Source organism: Labrus mixtus, chromosome 5 (genome assembly GCF_963584025.1).
Source record: "Labrus mixtus chromosome 5, fLabMix1.1, whole genome shotgun sequence".
Lineage (NCBI taxonomy): Eukaryota > Metazoa > Chordata > Actinopteri > Labriformes > Labridae > Labrus > Labrus mixtus.
The window spans coordinates 29,937,204-29,957,173 of record NC_083616.1 but is presented as its reverse complement, the minus strand read 5'-3'; the positions used below and the strand labels follow the sequence as shown (position 1 = coordinate 29,957,173).

Below are 19,970 nucleotides of genomic sequence, written 5' to 3'. Positions count from 1 at the left end.
GCCTATTTGGAATAGTCTGACGTATTTACAGGACTCAAAATAAGAGCGAATCCCAGTAAATAAAACTAAACAAGAAGTCCTCAGGGCGCCGGTTTGACCCAGTAGCTACAGCCTGCGCCCGATGTGCAGAGGCTACAGACCTTGCATATTGTTGTTATGCAAAAAAAACACATGCACTTCCTGTTACAGTTTTAAAACGATGTGTAAGAAACAGGTATCTGAAGTTTATACATGCTAAACTTTAAGTGTCCTTATCGTTCTGTAGGATTAGGTACAAGCCTGCATTAATATATCTGCAGTGTCTGGATAGGGACTTTTAGGGTGGATGCAAAATATGGCAGCGTTGAATTTGTGTCTGCCATATTTTCGATTCTCCCGCGAGGTGCATGCGACCCTCGGTTGAAAATCTGACCCTCGACATCCCTCTCTTCTCCTAACATGTCCTGTCTCTCTTCGCCGTCCTTTCCTGATAAAAGTACAAAAACTATCTGTACAAAAGAACTCTTCCTATGAACGCTTGGTGAATGAGTCTTGTTTGGATTTGTTTGGGTCCAGCGTTGTGTCCCGGTTTGACCCTCACTGACCCAAATCACTCCCCATGATCCTCTCAGGTCAGCGCTGACAGTTGTCCACTGTGAGCTAGCTTGTCTGGCAGCGTCTTGCTACATTCCTCGCACCGATGCTACACACACACACACACACACACACACACACACAAAACGCTTTCTCTCTGGCTTTGAGCGCGAACAGTAGACTCTCTTATATGTGAACGTCGAGCCTAATCTGCTCGAGCACACGCTGTGTCCTGTCAACTCAAACAAAAAAAATGGACGACTTTAACTTCTGACTGAACCATTTCAGATTCTGTGCGAGTTTGTGTGTGTGTGTGTGTGTCGTCAGATAATCCGTCAAACTTTTTTTTTTGGTCCAGGGAAGGTCCTTTGATGAGTGCTCGGGACTGGAGGTTAGCCAAGCTTTTTCTTGGCTGACTCACCGTCAGGCTGACTTGTTGGCTGTCTAAAGTCCGTACAATCAAAGCGAACTGTTTAACAACACGTTTTTTACTACCAGTAATTCCCTTCTTTTTCTCGTTATCTTTCGCTTCTCCTTGGGAGTTGAATCCACACCTTGACTTTTTTTGTAGAAAGTGGCACTTTCATTTACTCGTTTCTGAGAGTGTTTGTTGTGTTTCTGAGTTTCAGGACTCTCAGGTGTGTCTAAATCCTCCTGATCCTGACTTCAATCCCTCTCTGTTTGTCTGTTTGCCTCCTCTCTTCTCGCCATCACCGTCACTTATTTCTCCACTCCTTCCTCTTTTCTCCATCTTTTTATTTATTTTTCTCTCTCGTCCTTTCACCGCTTCCTTCATCCTCTGATTCCTCTTTCTCTCACACCTCTCCCCCCCCTCTCACTCCGTTCTCCTCTTCTCGTGTGTTTGCAGATCACAACAGACCTGAGACATCGGTGTACAGACAGTCACACGGGGACATCCGCCTCGGCTCCCATGGCCGCTGCCATTATTGCTCTGGCCCTGGAGGCAAAGTAAGATCCACTTAACCTCATCCCTTCACGTCATGCCTCTGCCCCCCGCTCACCTCCTAATGCTCTCTTGTCCCCTGTGCACACACTGATCTATAACGGGAACAGGTGAAGCATTTTCTCATCAACACATTGTTGTCAAGTCAGAGGTGAAGATGCATTTAACTGATTGGAGAAGCTATCTTTGTCTAAGTCTGTTAAATCCTGCAGAGTTTGGTGCAGACATTCAGGGTGTCAGAGGTTTATGGCAGACACGTTTATTTATAACGTACATGTCGGCAACAAGGTAATTTAAAATGCTTCACACAAGAGGTATAGACATCGGGACAACGGCAAACAAAATCATGATAAGAGAGTGTTAACATTGTTATTTAACCAACAAATAAAAAGAAAAAAAAACTGCTAAATTAGAAGCTGAAATAAAACAAGACGCTTAAAAAGCCTTAAGTTTGATTTTTAAATTCTAAGTTCATAAAATGTCTTAAAAGGTTTACAATTTAAGAGGTGTTACTTTTTTATCGGCTCTTACTGAGAGACGTCTGAAAAATTTGATGAAATCTACACGGTCTACTGAGCATTTTATAATGCATTTTTTTAGGGCGCTACCTACACGTTTAGTTGTGTTGCTCATTCCACGAATGCACGATCCTTACAAGTTATACCTCGTTGTAAAGGTGACTAATCAGGCTTTCCAACGATATAAAATACAACACCAATTAGTTTTATTAAAGTGGCGAAATAATTGACCAAAATAATGTTTCCAAACTTTTTTTGAGGAGCTTATTTGAATATTTTTTCTTTGTGGATTTGCTCGTTCATGGGACGATTCACTGCGTCAGTGACGATGAGATGGGGAAATGTAAGATTCAAGATTCTGTTTGCCATTTTTCTCATGTCTTTGCAAACAGAAATGGAGGGTTCAGGTCTTAAAATGTCTTAAATTAAACTTTATAAATCAAAAGCAACCATGTGAAATACAAAAGCAAACATTAAGGTGTAGTATTATATCTGATTTATAAAATAAATAAAAACATGCTCACCCTCAGTCATTTATATGGGTGCTGAATCCTCATCCAAAAATATATCCAGAGAATTTCAGCACCAAAATCTTACATTTCCACTTTGTTTTTATTGCTGCAGAAGTCTTTAATAGTTTTAAAATAGAAATAAATAAAAATGTCATCACTATTCTACTTCTCTTAAGTATAACTGAACTTTACATTAACACTCATGCAGGATATAACTGCTCCCAAATCAACTTCTCGCCATACTAGATGCTAATTTCTTTGCAAGACAGTCGACAGGAAAATGGTTGTAAGAATCAGAAATACTTATATAGTAATACTAAATAGTAAATAACTAGCGACTAATTAACCCAACGATTAAATGGACACTCAAATCCTGACTAGTTGACTCGTCTAAAGAAAGAAAAACACAAACGAGTCAAAACGGAGCACACTTTGGATTACACTGCTTCTCACTGTCCTAAACCAGAGTGCATGTAGCTTTGTTTAGTTGCTGTTTGAAACAGTTCATCAAACTCTTCAATATCGATGATTGCTATTTAAATGCCTCTCAAATGTGGCACTTTGCAAAGTTGAAAATGAACATGGCACATTCTCCCTCGAAGAACGACGACAAATCACAGAATAAAAGTTAACCAAATAAGATTTAAGATAAATACATCACCTCTGAAACAAGTCACCTTCTACGACATGATAACACACGGAGACCAGATCCATCGTGCTGCTTTACATCCGGGCTGTAGAGCCAAGCGTGCAGACCAGTTATCCACAGCACCATCTAGTGGTGGCTGACTGTGTTACAGCTAAGACACAACATTTAACCGACATTGTGGGCCTACATTAGTTTAGTTGACAACTCATGCACATCATCAGTCCTACAGTATACGACAAGGTCACCTTTATGTTGATGCAATCGTTATTTTAGGCAAGAAATTCATAGATCTAAAACCATTTAGATCTTTTGGAAGAATTTATCATGCTGCAACAAGAAGGGCTCCACAGACTGTCTTTTTGGGCTTTCATGCCTAAAAATTTCTGCCAGAAGGGACTCGAGCACCAATTTAAAAGTTTGTACTTTCAGAGATAAGAGAAGTTAGACACAGGTCTTTTTCTTGGAATTGCTTTTCACTGTCCTCTCCTGGCCTTATTCCTTTTTAGACGCTCGGGTTGCTTCATGTGCGAGGCAGCGTGGAGTCTTGCCCTGCCTCTTCTTTTGAAGGAGTGTTGGTGTGTCTTTATTTGTGGCTAAATTCATGAATTAGAAAGCGTGCAGTGCAGGTGCCGAGACTCTGAATTGGGTTTTATCCCATCATCACATGTTGAGCCGCTCAGTTAGCCGAGGTCACTTCATTTAACCTGGATAATCCAATCCAAATCCTCCCAGTAGAAAATATTCTCCGTTTCCTGGCAGTGCCGGGCACATAAGCCTGTTTCCTCAACAAGATTATCACACACTGCTCCTCTACTGTTTGCTTTCTTCTCCTCGGCTCGCTCTCACCTCCTCTCTGTCGTGCTCGCTGATCCCCCCCCTCCCTTCCTCCCTCCTCCTCCTTCTTCTAGGCAATCGCTCTTTCTTTCCTTCCTCTCATTCATTCGGTTTCTGGGTGGATACACTCGCATGCATGCACTCACAGGCAAAAAGGAGAGGATGAAAGAGGAGAGCAAAACAGTTTAGACAAACTCTGCACCGTACAGATCGTATCTGATCTTATCCGATGAATGAAAGCGAGCAAACGTCTTCTGTGATAAACATGTCAGACGCCATCACGCTAGACTTCACTTAACTCTCTGCCGTGAGGTTCCCCCCCCCCCCCCCCCCCACCCTCGGTTCAAGAGTGGATTGGATCTCTCTGGATTGGAAAACGCTCGCTTGCTTCGCTCTCTCTGTAGATTTTGCCAACTTTAAGATGTTTAAGTCTGCACATGATTTATCTCTTTATGGGCTCGAAGTCTAGCACGGCAAGCAGGAGGACTTCAAAAAAAACCTTCATTTCTTTTCCCCCTTCTTTCTTTTTTTGTCCTTGGAAAGAAGAAGTGAAGAAATGGGAAAAGTGAGTGAACGTGGAGACAGGAGACTTCAGTGAGGACATTAGGAGGGATAAACAAGAAATGAGGACGGATAACCGTAAGAACCTCGTCTACTGGGAGGTTTTAAGAAACCAAAGCAGGGACAGATGGGGGGGAATAAAGAAAACTGATTTTTTTCTCCATTCATCTGCTTCAAAAGATTCAGGCCTGGGAGGGAGATTTTAGCTGAAAGTATGCTCATTGCAGTTGAATGTGTAATCTTAAACCTCTGGTGTAAACAAGGTGAGAGGGTCTGCATGCCGCTCATGTGTTTTCATCCAGGATTACACTTCAGAGAAGCACCAAGAAACCATATATTCGACACACTGATCTGCTGCCGGTGTCCCCCCAGTATGCCAGCTTCTCCATTAATTAGTTCATGGGAAGCCTGTTGTGGCCTAGATAACGATGCCAAAGTCACTTTTAATTAATGACCATAAAACATTTATGCAACCGTAATTACACAGTGGCAGCTAAGCCTATTAATATTGATCCGAGCATTAATTATTCTGACTTTTCAGAGCACTTATCTGTGCTACCATCCTTTCATTATGTCGGAGCTGATGTTTTATTTTTTGCAGATGTTCAGTCTTTGTTCTTCAACAGATTTTTGTAAAAGTGTGGCCTCCCTGATGACATGGGAGTTTTTTTCAGCCTGTGTTGATGTCTTAGCCGCAGTGCATCCTGGGATGTAACAACTCGGGTTCATAGCATAGCAAAAAAAGTATGATGTGTCATATGTTGTCAAAGAGTGAGGGCACCTTTTTCACTTGTGTCTCTTACAAGCTGCAAGAGCTATAGGATGGAAACATGTTCACAAGCTAGGGATGGGTGATTGGGGTGGCTTGAAGTAACTTATCTTAACTTAAGCAAGTTGTCCCCCCGCTGGCCTGCGCTCACACTGCTCCAGGACTAACCGGGCCTCAGCACGGTTACCTCTTGTACATAACAACGTAATACAACACATGCATGGCTCTATGTAATTATGAAGCGTGCTTAGTTAACTGTACAAGACAGGCAGACTCGAGAAAAAAAAAAGAGAGGAAAAAGATGTTGGCGCTCAGAAAAAAAAGCTAGATGGACACGGAGCTTCATTCCACACATTGCTGGCTTAATTGCACCATGTTGATGGACATTGATATTCAGTATTGGCATTAAACATACAAACAAAAGTGACTTTACAAGTACACATGCTTTAGATTAAAGCCATAAAACATACAAAGTGATATGAACATAGAAGAAATATGTTGAAGACAAGATTAGAAATTCAAGAAGAGCCCTCTCCTCCGCCCTGACGTCCTTCTCCACAGAAACCGATAAAATAACCTCGAACAGTCCCAGAATAAATCACACATTTAATCTCTGGAAGTCAGCACCTTTTATATGTGACGCTGAGACTCCTCCAGATGTTACAGACTTCAAAGTGGTCCCTGCATGTTTTTATAGAAAGAGATCTCAGGGTCAGTTGTGAAAGACTCAAGAAGCAGCTCAACATGCGAGAGAGCACATTGTGTTCACTTCACTTCAGACTCTATCTGCCGTCTCTCACATGACTTCTTCAAATTTAAATCCTGTTAAATCCGGAGAGAGGTTTGCAGAATGCAAGTTTTTTTTAGGTCGCCTGATTCAGAGTAGTGCACGTTGAGGAGGTTTCAGAAGGCGAGGGAGTGACAGGAGGGGGCGGGACTGAAGCATCTGGCTGGCATATGAGATGGTAGGGAATCCCTGGAAACTCAGTGACCCACTTCTTTCCCGGTTTCTCCCTTTTTTTTAATGTAGTGTGTGGACATCAAAGAAGTCGGGACACATGGCTGCCATCTCGTAATGGATCTCACGTGAGATCTGAGAGAGACGAGGGACGGGTGAACGGGCATCTACGCTCGCCATGTTTGCCTCCCTCTGTAATTTTCTCTCTCAGTATTTTTCCACCTAACTGTATATAACTTTGTTTTCTTTCCCGCTTTCACGTTTCTCTCTCGTTAGACTTTTTGATTTCTCCTCCAAGGAGATTTGTTGCCAATGATTTCTCGTCCTTAAGGGTTTAATTTTGGGGCTTTTGGCCCGTTTATTTTAGAGACAGGACAGTAGATAGAGTCAGAAATCAGGGAGAGAGAGAGAGAGAGTGGAATGACATGCAGGAAAGGAGCCACAGGTCGGATTAGAACCCGGGCCGCCCGCTTTGAGGACTGTAGCCTCCGTACATGGGTGTGTGTGCACAACCACTAGGCCACTGGAACCCCTAGTGCTATTTCTGAAGTTTTATTATTTGTTTCTTGTTATTAAGAGTCTAATTCCTCATCCTCATTCCTTTATTTACTTCATAAGGGCTGCCTGACCTCGTCATTTTATACATGTGTAGATTAAATGTGTGTATATCTCTTTAAATGTGCATAAAAAGATAATGTATTGATCTCACATTTCAGAATATGTAGATGTCATACCAGAGTAAAGGTCAAGGTTTATCAAGTGATAGATAAAAGTGATTCAGTTGAACAAAAAAAATACTTTTGCACATCCGTCCGAGTGTTCTGATTGGACGAGAGGCATGATATTGATACAGTGTTAACAACATCCCTGGGACTTTTCACAGTGTGTATCACTCCTCCTCAGCCCGGTCTTTTGAGTACTGTAACCGATCAGCAGGAAGAGTTTGAGGTGATTAATCGAGCTGGCTGAATCACTAAAACAGACTCTTGTTTCCCTCGCTGCATCATGAATGAAAACAAACACAAGTAGCCGCGGCCTCTTGCACCAGCTGAGTGTGAGTTCTGTCTTAAGTTACGGCGTTCAGTTCACACTAAACCCTAGTTAACTTCGATCTTTAGTTGTGTCACATATAGACAATGAGTGGCTGAGCGGCACACAGCGACCACCGCGTCCTACCTGAAAGGCCCTATAGACGCAAACAGTCAGAGTGCAGGAGAATGTTGGGGTTGCTTGGCAACAGGTCAGTTTCAGTTGAGAGGTTGAACTGAAGGAGCAAAAAAAGATGATTTGTTGTTTTGTTTTACGTCTTGGTGGTAGAACTGTTGTCTACAAGCGATATGACACTCAAAGTCGAGACGCTGTGATTAACTTTGGCTGTAATGTGCTGATATTAATCACAACATCTGTCCCTCTCGTGTGATAAATCTTGAAAAATAAGGGTATAGATTATTTCGACTGTGAACCGTGGAACGACGACCATTTTTTGCACAGAAAAAAGCTGGTCTTTATGTGAATGTGAATTCCTTGTAAGTCGTTTGGATTCGACACAAAAGGATCAATAAAGTTTCATTTTCTTTGTTTTTGTGTCTTTGTCTTTTTCTAGTTCTCAACTGACATGGAGAGACGTTCAGCATATCATTGTGAAGACCTCCAGAGCGGGACATCTCAGCGCCCCCGACTGGAAGACCAATGCCGCTGGTTACAACGGTACACACACACACACACACACACACACACACACACACACACACACACACACACACAAATGCACACGTCTTATTTGCATTACAGACATAAGATCTATTAAAGTTATATAATTTTTATAAATTTTTATCGTTTCCTTTTGTTTGTTAGGATTGAATTATTGGTAATTAATAAACTTCTGCCTGTTGATCAGCTCTAAAATGTTGTAGTTATTATATAAAGTGACATTAGTTTGATATTTCTTTTGGGCTTTTGACTCACTGCTGAAAACGTGAACTTTTGAATCTTTTCAATCCGTCATAACACCAGGACTATCCATCCATACATTTTATTAACTCAGTTTCCCTGTCATGAAGAGTCATTTCTGGATGTTGTTTTCTCCAGATATCAACTCATTTGCTTTTTTTTACCTCGAGATTAACAACCTTGATTCAGGCATCATAACGAGTAACTGCCTCGAGGTCAAAGAAAACAGCTGAAATGAACAAGTCATCACAGGAAACCAGCGTTGTCATGGTACTTTCCATTTAACCTGGGAGCCGGGAATGACGTCATACTTGAGTTTACTGCATTCCTGCTGCAAGTCAGTCAATCAACATGAACGCCTCCAGCAGTACCTTTTGTTTGGTAATCTAATACCTGGCAATAACAAAACACTGCTGGATAGTTTGTGTGCATAAATATCTTAGCAACACGTCCACAGATAGAAGCTGCACGATGCTTTCGATGTGATTTATTTAATTACACAAAAAGAGGATTACTTTGCTGATTCAGATTAAACTCGACCTACCGAATTTTCTCCAAGATTCAGAGTTGTAATTCCGACTTCAGTTGTAATTCCTGACAATGTATCAGACGGCAACTCTGTATTTCTGACTTCCCAGATCAAATTGAACGCACCATTAACCCGACATAACGACATAAGTGAGCTGAGAAAATAACTAAAATTGTCTTGTGATCACTGGAAGAGTCAGATAAAATGTATTGATGCATGTCCTCTGAGGGCTTCCGTACATGACACAGAACATGGAAAATTCAAACTTTTCCAGCTATGTTCAGTTTCTCTGTAATTGATAATAATATTTTGTCATTTGCTATGACAAAAGGGAAATCTAAATCCTCTCGCGTTTGACGACTACAAATGCATCAGAATGAAGCAACCATGTTCTGGGCATAACGCTGCGGTTTGTTGAACGTCCTCAGCAGATGTCGTCCGCACCAATTAAGCAGGAGTTGCATTCCTGATTCGTCGTAGTCCCAGAGAAACCGATATGCATTATTTTGACTCCTGGATGAGTTTCCTCCAATCGAGAGAGAAAAAAAATGTACAACTGCTCCGCCAGCTGCCATCTGTCAGGGTCCATGTGGTCGTTTCTGTTTTGTAACCTTGTGAATGTGAGTGCGAGTGCGTGCTTACTTGTGTATGCATACCTGAGTGTGTAAATGTGTGTGTGTGTGTGTGTGTGTGTGTTTGTGTTTGTGTGTGTTTGAAGGAGAGAAACTGAGAGTGAGAACGAGGGGTCAGCCAGGCTGCAGGCCCAGTGTGTCTGGAGATTTTCCAAGTGACTTTTTTTTTTTTTTTTTTTTTTCAAAGAGGAACTGAAGAGAAACAGGAGAGGAGGGAGGAGAGACGTGTGGAAGGAATTCATATCTCAGCTGCTGTAACTCAGCGTTGGGAACTTTCCAAACTTTCTTTTTCAGACAGCTGCATTTTGTGTCCTGAGTATTTCAATCAGTCCGTTACGATATGTGTGAAGGAACAGGGCGATGTTTCCTCTTCTGCGCACACGTCTTGGATCTCTAACAAATCTGTACAACAACTTTCATAGGCAATGTTTTTAAACTTGTTTTGCTTTTTTGCGGCCAAATAATGAGTCCTTCCCATAATTGTCGTGGCCCTTGAGCCAGGTTATGAAAAATTGGGGGCTCGTACGGGAAATTAAATTGGCAGGGAAATCTGTGTAGAGCGCCTCATTTAAAAAAATTCAACTATAAATACTTGGCTCCAGTGATTTAATAAATGTTTCACTGTTCAGCTTGACGCTATATTGCCGTATTAACATTTGACCCCGCCTCTACTCTTTAAAGGCTTTATATGCGATTTTTTTGATCCAGCAGATGTCGCCCTTGAGCACCAGCGTGAAACCAAAACAACTTGCGGTGCATTGTTGTGTTAGCATGCTAATGCTAGCGATCTTTATTATGCTCGTATCTTCACACTGCATGTAAATTTACCTGAAATGAGCGTGATCTAGAAACACAGTTAAGCAGTGAGTACAGTATGTTATTCTTCTTTTCTCTAGTCCCTCAATTAAACAACTTTTATACGTGAGGGGAGGAGTCAGCCGGCCGTCCGGGCGATGTAAACAAACTGAAGATAGGACTCTGAAAACATCACAGACAGTGGGACTCGGGTGTTACACCCATTGTAGACAGTCATGACTCACAGAGTTATTTTCAGAGGATATACTTGATTTCTATTATATTTAAGTGTGAAAAATCACATATTAAACCTTTAATGTGATCTTTAGTTTTTGATACTGAAAGGGAGAAACCTGCAGTTCTTCACCAGGAGTTTAAACTGAAACAATCCTGTTTAATTAACCATCATTGGTATGAGACACATGACAGTCAGCATCAGAGTGTGTGTGTGACTTTTCTCTGCCTCCAACAGTCAGCCACCTCTACGGCTTCGGTCTGATGGACGCCGAGGCGATGGTGAAGGAGGCAGCACGATGGAAGCAAGTCCCTACACAGCACGTCTGTGTGGAGAGCGCCGACCGACAAATCAGGTAGAAAACACACACACACACACACACACACACAACTATGTTCTGCCATAGTGGTTTGGAAACAAGTATTGACTTTAAGGTTCTGATACGCTGCACTTTCAAGTGGACGAACAACCACAAATGATCAGAACTACTGTGAGTCACATTCACCTGAAGGAGTATGAGAAAGTAGTCCCTTTCACACCTGAATGTCCTGAGGTTATCTTCATGTGTGAACACCAACAGACCAGATGTTTCACCCTGATGTTTGTCCTGACGCTGCAGCCTCAGTGTTGATATTTGTTTGAAAACAGTGAAATAAAGTCTGAACATACAGTGACTTTTTTTTATCCATTCTTGAACAGGTTACAACTCAGTTACAAAAACACAATCATGTTTTAAGGTTTATTTGATCATTTTAGCGTTGGAAGCTTTGGAAGCACTTTGCAGCGCTTGATGAAACTTGGTCGAGGTAGAGAATGAATTTGAACACATTCATAAAGAAAATTAATTTGGTGCTTTGGGGGCTGTGGTCACGTTATAAGAAAGCTAAGGGACGACTTATGAGAGAAGTTTTAAACACTTAGCTCAGCTGTTAAACTCTGATTGTGAAGCCACACTGATCTCTGCATGCTGACATACTGTAGTTGATTGACGTGATGGGAAGAAGAGTTAGGACAAAACTTATTGGCCTGCGGTGATTAGAGTCGGATTTGAGAGTGCATCTTTCTGTGAGATCGAATTGAATCCCCTGCTTGAATTTTTTGTCTTTGTTGTCTGATGATTCCCAGTTGTATAATCATTGTAGACCTTATTAATATGAGATGCAACTTGAATATCAGCATCTGTGATTTCCTGATTAAAATTTGGTCAAAACGGAAACATTTAATCAATTTCTGCAAATAGTCGGTGACAAAAACCCGAATCAGAATCAGAATCGGGGTTTATTGCCAAGTACATTTACACATACAAGGAATTTGACTTGGTGTATTGGTGCTAAACAATTAACAAAGCGATAAAGCAGAACATCTTTCAACCTTAAAATGCACACTGGGTTGGATCCCTTCTGAAATCACGAGAACTGAGTCGGCAACGAATCGCTTTGGCGATACACGTCTGTGACAGAATCATCGAGAGCTATAGTCATAAAGAAATCCATCCTGTCTTGTGTCCATAGATTTTTGGTAAAATATTCAAAGTGGATAAAAGAGAAAACTTTTAAGAGCAACAAATGTGTCGAAACATCTTTTTTATTTTTTTGTTTTATACAGCGGCATGTGAGAGCGGTTGTGCAAGCTGTACCTTAATAGGGGCCAAGCATTAGTTCTGGCAGGGTGGTTCTCACATAAGACCTTTACTACACACACACACACACACACACACACACACACACACACACACACAGACACACATACACATACACACACACACACACACATACACATACACGAGAAGAGAGCCAGAGCTTCACAGCTTGTTATTCTTGATGCAGCTGGAAGTCTGAGCGCTGTTCTGTGTTAGGCGGGCTGGCTGGCTGAACTTGGGCTCTGAGCTGGTTTGCTTTTCAGTCCAAGGGCTCGATGGGGCCAGAGACTGCAGCATTATCAGTGTCATTCTGTCTGTTCTGCTCCGGTGCACGAGTCAGTCCATATGAGGCTTATGTAAAGTCCAGCCTTGTGTGTCTGAAGGCAGTCGTGCAGCCCCCCCCCCCCCCCCCCCCCCCATGCTCTCATGTTAATGTGTGCTGGCTTTATGGAGAGCTTTCCACTGCTGGTGCGAGAAAGAAATAAAAAAAAAACCCAAACCCTGTCGTTTTAACGTCGTTGTTTTTTATGGGGTGGACTTTAAGAAGTGTGAAATGGTCAGTCACACGTTTGCCCGGTCGCTTGGAGCTCAAGCCTTGTTTATAAACAGAATTAGCCTCGACACGCTTAGAGTCAAAGCAGGCAATCTCCGGGAAACAAAAAGGCTTTGTTTTTGTTTTTTGGACTTGAAGGCAGAGTTTTTTTTATGTGTAACTGAATGTTTCAGATCGCACATTCCTTCTCTTTAACAGACTAACTTTTTTGAGATTGAATTGTGTGTAAAATGTCTCTGTGCTTTCTATGACGGCATCATAGCTGTCGGGACAGTTTTTTTTCCTAAATTGTTGTTAATGTGTTTTGGAAGCAGGGATGTGCCGTGTGTGTGTGTGTGTGTGTGTGTGTGTGTGTGTGTGTGTGTGTGTGTGTGTGTGTGTGTGTGTCTGCCTCTAACTGGCTCCACGAGTGCAGCAGCCGTCACCTCTCTCTGCTGCGTTCCCACACACCCCTCTGGCTGGCCCCTCTGACTGCGTTTGGGTAATGTCTGTCTAGCTATCGCTCGCCTCACTCCACTTGGAGCACGCCAGCCGGGTGGAAAGCGGCCCCTGATCAGTGTGCAATCACGGCTGCTGGTAATCAGCTGTGCATCTGCTCCGGCTCTGCTCCCCTGCGTATGCTTCAGCTATCTGTGTTGTGTCATCGAGAAGCCAGAGCTGTGATATCAGCGCTGGACTGGACTCCCCCCCCCCCCCCCCGCGCCCCCCGGCCATTACGCCTCTGTTCACTTTCCAAACAGCCGACTTGTGAAAGAGACGTCAGACAGTGAAGTTTTCTCTGTGTTTTCATTCCATCATGTCTGCTTGAGCTCTCTGAATTTATTGTGTATTTCTGCGTTCAGAAGGGTTTAATTAAATTGATTTAGTGACTGCTAGACGTTCAAATGTTATGTGACTTGGTCGAGATGGAGGGAAAGGAAAAAAAACGAGTAAAGTAATTTGGGATTGCTTCGCTGGAAAAACATTTAAACTGTGCCGCTTTAAATAATTATAAGCCACTTTTTCCTCTTTATTAGTTACTACCTTATCTGATTAATATGTGACAGGTGAATACGTTTCAGCATTAGTCCCTTTCACACATGACCCTCACTGCGGGAGATTTACCAGACGAAAAAACATTCCCTGATGGGACTATAAAGTGTTTCGTATTCCTAGCCCATCCTGTTGAACACACACTCTGGTGAAGGTGTGTTAACGGTCACAGTTCATATGTCTCTGTTCGGTGCATGCAGTCGACGTGTTAGGAGGCTGATTGTGTTCGTATGTGCAACCCAACCCCGAAATGTTGTGACCTTCTCAGGAGTGCATTGCATGTGTAAAAAGAGACTATAGTTAAAAATTCAGCATACATCTGTTAAACCCAGCACCTTTAAAGAAAGAATGTGCAACTTTTTGATCCATGTCGCCCCATTGAGCATGAAACCAAAACAAACTGCTGTTTGGAGACACCTCCACTATTCTGAAGCCTCCGCTCTCCTCCAGCGACACACCTCCAACCCCTCTCCACTCGCGTTCACATGAAGGAGTTATCAATCAGAATGCACCATAATTAAACACCATAAAGTGCAAGCGGTGGACTAAATTGTCCTTTGCTCGAGCTGTAATCACCTGTGTGCTGCAATTTTGTGTTAGCATGCTAATGTTAGCGCACTTTGGTTAGCTCGTAGCTTCACTTTGCACATAAATTAACACAGAATGACCGTGATCTAAACACACTTACATGACATCCAAATAATCAGTGAGTATGTTCTTCTTCTTTTCTCTAGTCCTTGACTAAAACAGCTTTTATACACAAGGCCGTCCCGTCCATGTAAACATAATGTAAACACAGCTCTGACAACAAAACAGCCAGCAGGACTCACACTTCTCACTCATTGTAGACAGTCATGACTCAGAGACACATTTACAGAGGACTTGATTTCTGATGTATTTAATTGTAACATGTCATACATTCTTCCTTTAGCTCAAACACTTCTCAAACAATTGCAATAATTCACAATCAGGGACCGATTGAAGTTTGTGGAGTAAGTTTTTCCATAGAACAATCTTCATCTTCATTGCACGGCGTTAGACGACCTTCACTGTGATAATTGTCTCTGGGTTTTATTTTCCTCTCCCTGATGAACATCTGTGAAGCATCAAGGCTTTAATAAATAGTTTGTAACTGTGACAACTGGGAATCTAATAAAACATTTTCCAAGACAAGATCAAGCCACACAAGTCGTTGACAATAATTGTCCTTGAACTCCGTATTACATATTATAGTAATGCTTTTTTTATGTTATTGCACCAGCCTTGTTGTAGTTTCCAGAGAATAAGCCGGGCATGTAATGGAGTACTGAGAGTGTCAGGTTGACTCAGCATCTCCGTGTGGAGCAACAGCACATCACTCCTTCTAGGAGGCCTGGCTCTGGATTGATTAGTATTCCTGTCCCCTCGGCTGAACCTGATGTTTTTGATTTCTATTAAATTAGATCATACCACCAGTGTTTTTCAACGGTTCATTAGATGTTTGCCTTGGCTCTTTCATGAGTTTTCTGCCTGTGAGTTGTGCAGAGCTGACAGACTTTGTCCTTCTTATCATCCCTTTTTTTTCTCTCTTTGGCCCTCTGAGGTCTTGGAAAAGGAAAATATGGACAGAGAGCTAAAACATGGCTTGTTTCCTGGCTTTAAGAGGAGGTTAGATCAGAAGAAGAAAGTGTAATTGCTTTTGAGAGTTCCTCTGGGTTTTGAAACGTGATATTATTGATTTTTATGTCACTGAAAGAATATTTGGCACGAGTCGAGTAAGCAGAATGTCTCAGTGTTGGGAGAGATTTCATTTCATATTTGAGCTCTTGTATATCATTTTGTGTCGTCTGTTTGTTTTTGTCGTTTATGCACAAGCTGCTCTGAATTAATTTCCCCTGCAAGGATTCACAACACAGTTTGAATTTCAAAACAGGTACAGGTACAATCTGACTGAGGACACACAAATACAACAGCTAAATCTTACATTTACACTAATTAACAGTCTGCTTCCAATCTAGGATAGGATAGTACTTTATTGATCCCCAGAGGGGAAATTCCAGCATCGCTGCAGCACAGACAAGAAAGGTCAAAATACAAAATACACATTAAACAGAATAGATTAGATAAGATAAATACAAATAGGGGGTATATACAAGTACAAAATGAATGAGTGATGAAGTAAACTGCAGGGAATTGAAACAGTATTTGCAGAGAATGACAAGATAAAGTGACAAGTGATGATTAAAGTGACTTGGTATGATACATAGCAGCAAGTCATGTAAAACGACAGAGAAGAGAGGCAGTGTTGTACCACAGTAATGCAGAGTGCAGTTATATAATTATATAATATAATAAAAAGTGCAATATAAACAATATAGTGTAATATAATATAGATGTATATAATAATATAATAAAATATATATAATAAGAAGAATGTACAGTATATATAGATGCTAAATAATAATAATAATAATACAGTATAATACAATAATACAATGTTAGTAATGATAATAATGATGCAGGTCATGGTTGGTAGTGTTTTATGGGGGTGAAGTTTTTGTCAATCTGTGCACTAATACTTCAAATGCAAAGATAAAAGCTGTCACCAGTAGTTTCAAATGCAAACGTTCCCATTGTACAGTGAAAGGCGTGTAGAAAAATTACAAAAAAAAAACATGTTGCATAAAGAAGTGTTGTGGGAAACACTGAGAACAGAAAACTGAGTTACAGCTGATATGTACTATTTGATTTTTTACTCATCCTTTCTCTTGTATGTCTTCAAAGTTCCTGCAAGAAGTAAACGTAAACTTCCCGTTCATGTCCGTCTCTTTTATTATTTCTCCGTCTGTCTTCCACCAGAACCATCCGTCCAGAGCACGTGGTCCGGTCGGTGTACAAGGCGACGGGATGCACCGACAACCCCAACCACCACGTCATCTACCTGGAGCACGTGGTCGTCCGGATTACAATCACACACCCTCGCCGTGGGGACCTGTCAATCAACCTGACCTCGCCCTCAGGGACCAAGTCTCAGCTGCTCGCCAACAGGTAGAAAAAAAAAACCCCAACAGAAATCTGTGATGCAGAAACAGAAGCTAAAGGAGATGTTTACTTTGTTATGTTTTAATGGACTGAATGAAATGATGATTACTGTATTTTAACGTCTTCTTTGACAATAATAGTTTTTTAGTTCTGGCTGAGTAACCTGCAGCCCTCTAACATGTTCTCCCACAGTCTGTCAATGACTCTGATTGGTTGTTTTTTCTCGTATTTTCTACAGTTAAGCTTCTCCCTCATCTGTGATGTTTTTTATTCATTTCTTCATATTATTATTTTTTTTTGTGCTCATGTGTTTGTATCGTGTGTGTGTGTGTGTGTGTGTGTGTGTGTGTGTGTGTGTGTGCGTGCGTGCTCCTGGTCTTGTGCAGGTTGTTTGATCACTCCATGGAGGGTTTTAAGAACTGGGAGTTTATGACCACCCACTGCTGGGGGGAGAAGGCGGCAGGCGACTGGGTCCTGGAGATTTACGACTCACCTTCTCAACTCCGCAGCCAGAAAGTCCCCGGTATGAAAGGGTTTATTTATTTTATTTACAAAGAGGAATCATCGGTGTATGTGTTCCTTTTGAGAATGTGTTTTATAATCTGCAGAGAAAGAAGAAGAAGAAAAAAAAAAAAAAGAAGTTGTCTGGACCGTGTGTTTGTCCAGCAGGAGCACACATGGTGCTCTGCAGGCCGTGAACTTTACTGCTCCAGTGACCCGCTAATTTAACGACATCATAAAGTCTCAAACGGAGAGCAGCAGCTTCTAAACCGCTGCGACGTCGTTCACTACAATCTAAACCTGTGCAAAGTAACATGTGAGGCATATCGTTTAGAGTGTGCATTATCATCTCCTTATTAGAGCTGAGCAAATTAAACCTGCAGCATATGAGAGATCAAAGAATATGCAGTGTGAGGAAACAGGGTCCAATACTGTAATAAAAGAGTGCGTATAAGCATATTTACTGTGTATATAGATATCTCTGTTTCCTTAAAGGCTTTATATGTGATTTTTAACACTTAAATATAATAGAAATCAAGTATCTCCTCTGAAAATAACTCTGTGAGTCATGACTGTCTACAATGGGTGTAACACCCGAGTCCCACTGTCTGTGATGTTTTCAGAGTCCTATCTTCAGTTTGTTTACATCGTCAGTACAGCGGCTGACTCCTCCCCTCTCGTGTAAAAGTTGTTTAATTGAGGGACTAGAGAAAAGAAGAATAAAAAATTGCTTATAAAGCCTTTAAACTTTATTTAACCAGGAGAAAACTGGTTGAGATTAAAAGTCTCTTTTTAAAGATTGTCTCGGTCAAAACAGGACGCAGGACAGTTTACAAAGTTTCTGACAAACAATGAGCAGCCATACATACAAATATAAAACAAGATGCATCACATGAATACGTTACAAAGACACGAAATAACAAGTGAAACATAGTTAAATATTCGCCACAATCATCGAAGCTGGATGTGCTTACCTCCAAGTCGTCGGCTGGGTTTAAAACAAAACCTTTTCTGCTGCATCCTGAATAAATCTGAAAAAAAAAGAATCACCTCCAAATTATGCGACGGTGGCGGATAGCTAGATAGAATAGAATTACTTTATTGATCCCAAACTGGGAAATTGTGGTGTTACAGCAGCAGGTTATCAGAGCAAATCAAACAGAAGAATAGATACATAAATAAGCACTTGGAATATAAAAAATAAGAATAGAGATTTATACATCAAGGATTTAACTTAACATTCCTACTGGTTTAAAAAAATGAAAAATGAAATACAACATTTATTCAGGCTTGTCAACTGAATGTAAAAATACTTGCTGGAGGTAAGAGGTTTAAGTTTGTAGAAACAGTGATGACAGTGGTAAATGTGCAATAACGATAAAGGGGGTTCTCCAGAGTTGTGCAAGTTCAAAATTAGTTTGATCGGACTGCTTGAAAATGGTGTGAAGGCACGGCTGTTATACCCGCAGGCCTCCAACCAATGAACGCAAAATGTACGCATACTAAGTGAGCAAACATTGTAATATTGTGACAAATTGAGACTTTTGAGACAAATGCTCATATCCAGATAACAATGACATGGGATTAATTGTGCAGCCCGGCTGTAATCTGGTGCTGAATGATGGATGAGTCACATCCATCTTACACATGAGAAAAGAAAAAAACACTTCACAACCCGCCAAGCGTTACACATCTGTTTCTTTACTTTCTTTGGCAATTCTGTTTATGAGACGCGCAGATCAAATAAATATCAAAAGGATGTTCACAGATTTGAAGAGAATCCGTCTCAGCTGACTTTAACGACGCGTCTGTTTCCTCAGGCAAGCTGAAGGAGTGGTCGCTGGTGCTGTACGGCACCTCGGTGCACCCGTACCTGCGCAGCGATAAGACGCGCTCCACAGACATACTGACGCCCACCGAGGAGGATTTCACCGAGGAGTACAACGGTGGGTGATAAATCCCGAGCGGTGCACAGACAGGTTAGCTCCAGTTAGCAGCAGGGGGACATAAATCTCCTGCAGCTGCTGCTTTTTACTGTCCTGTCACGACCACAGTGCCACATTAGGAATAAGAGTGTCATTAAAAGGCGCCGTAATGATTCCATAAACTCAGTTATTATTAGTCTATAAAAGCTTTTCCTTCACTCTGTCACCTCGCTGTGTCTCCAGGCCCCTGTGACTCTGAGTGCAACGAGAACGGCTGTGAAGGTCCTGGACCCCATCACTGCATCAACTGCCTGCACTACTTCCTCAAGTTCAAGAACAACACCAGGTCAGCCTGCCAAAGAAATCAGAACCTTACAGAATACTGATTGTGGAGGGGAATGAAAACCACAATACAAGATGTCATCAGTGTTAATCTTCACACCATTTTCTAATTTAGTCTCCTGATGAAAATGTCCTTTTATATTGAGTCAGATATTAGTCATTTGTTATTGATTTAATTTAGTCAATTAGTCACTGACTAAAAATGTACATCATTTTAGTTGACGAAAACAGAAGATATTTTAGTCGCGAGCTTTTATTTTGTTTATCAGAAGCTGCAGGGGGCGGGGCTTCACAGACCTGCAGGCTCCAGGCTCCAGGCTGCACATTGTTGCACTCACCACACACGCACACCTTTTGATGAAGTCTGCTATGGTTTACAATGATTTTTAGAACAGCTGAGTGGGTACGTGATAATCCTCACTTGTAATGTAGTTTTCGTTTCGTCAATTAGATGATGAAGTCATATTATTTATCAAAT

The 19,970-nt window shown here is 41.5% G+C and overlaps 1 protein-coding gene across 3 annotated transcripts in view; it reads left to right on the top strand.

Moving 5' to 3' along the window:
- The window catches only part of pcsk5b (proprotein convertase subtilisin/kexin type 5b), an 83,432-nt gene that overhangs the window by 38,780 nt on the left and 24,682 nt on the right, over positions 1–19,970 (top strand). For all 3 annotated transcript variants that reach the window (XM_061038917.1, XM_061038919.1, XM_061038918.1), the window contains exons 9-15: positions 1,442–1,542; positions 7,942–8,045; positions 10,717–10,834; positions 16,542–16,730; positions 17,111–17,247; positions 19,046–19,171; positions 19,394–19,496. In XM_061038917.1, the coding sequence (XP_060894900.1) occupies positions 1,442–1,542; positions 7,942–8,045; positions 10,717–10,834; positions 16,542–16,730; positions 17,111–17,247; positions 19,046–19,171; positions 19,394–19,496 (878 nt within the window). The remainder of the gene's footprint in view (positions 1–1,441; positions 1,543–7,941; positions 8,046–10,716; positions 10,835–16,541; positions 16,731–17,110; positions 17,248–19,045; positions 19,172–19,393; positions 19,497–19,970) is intronic.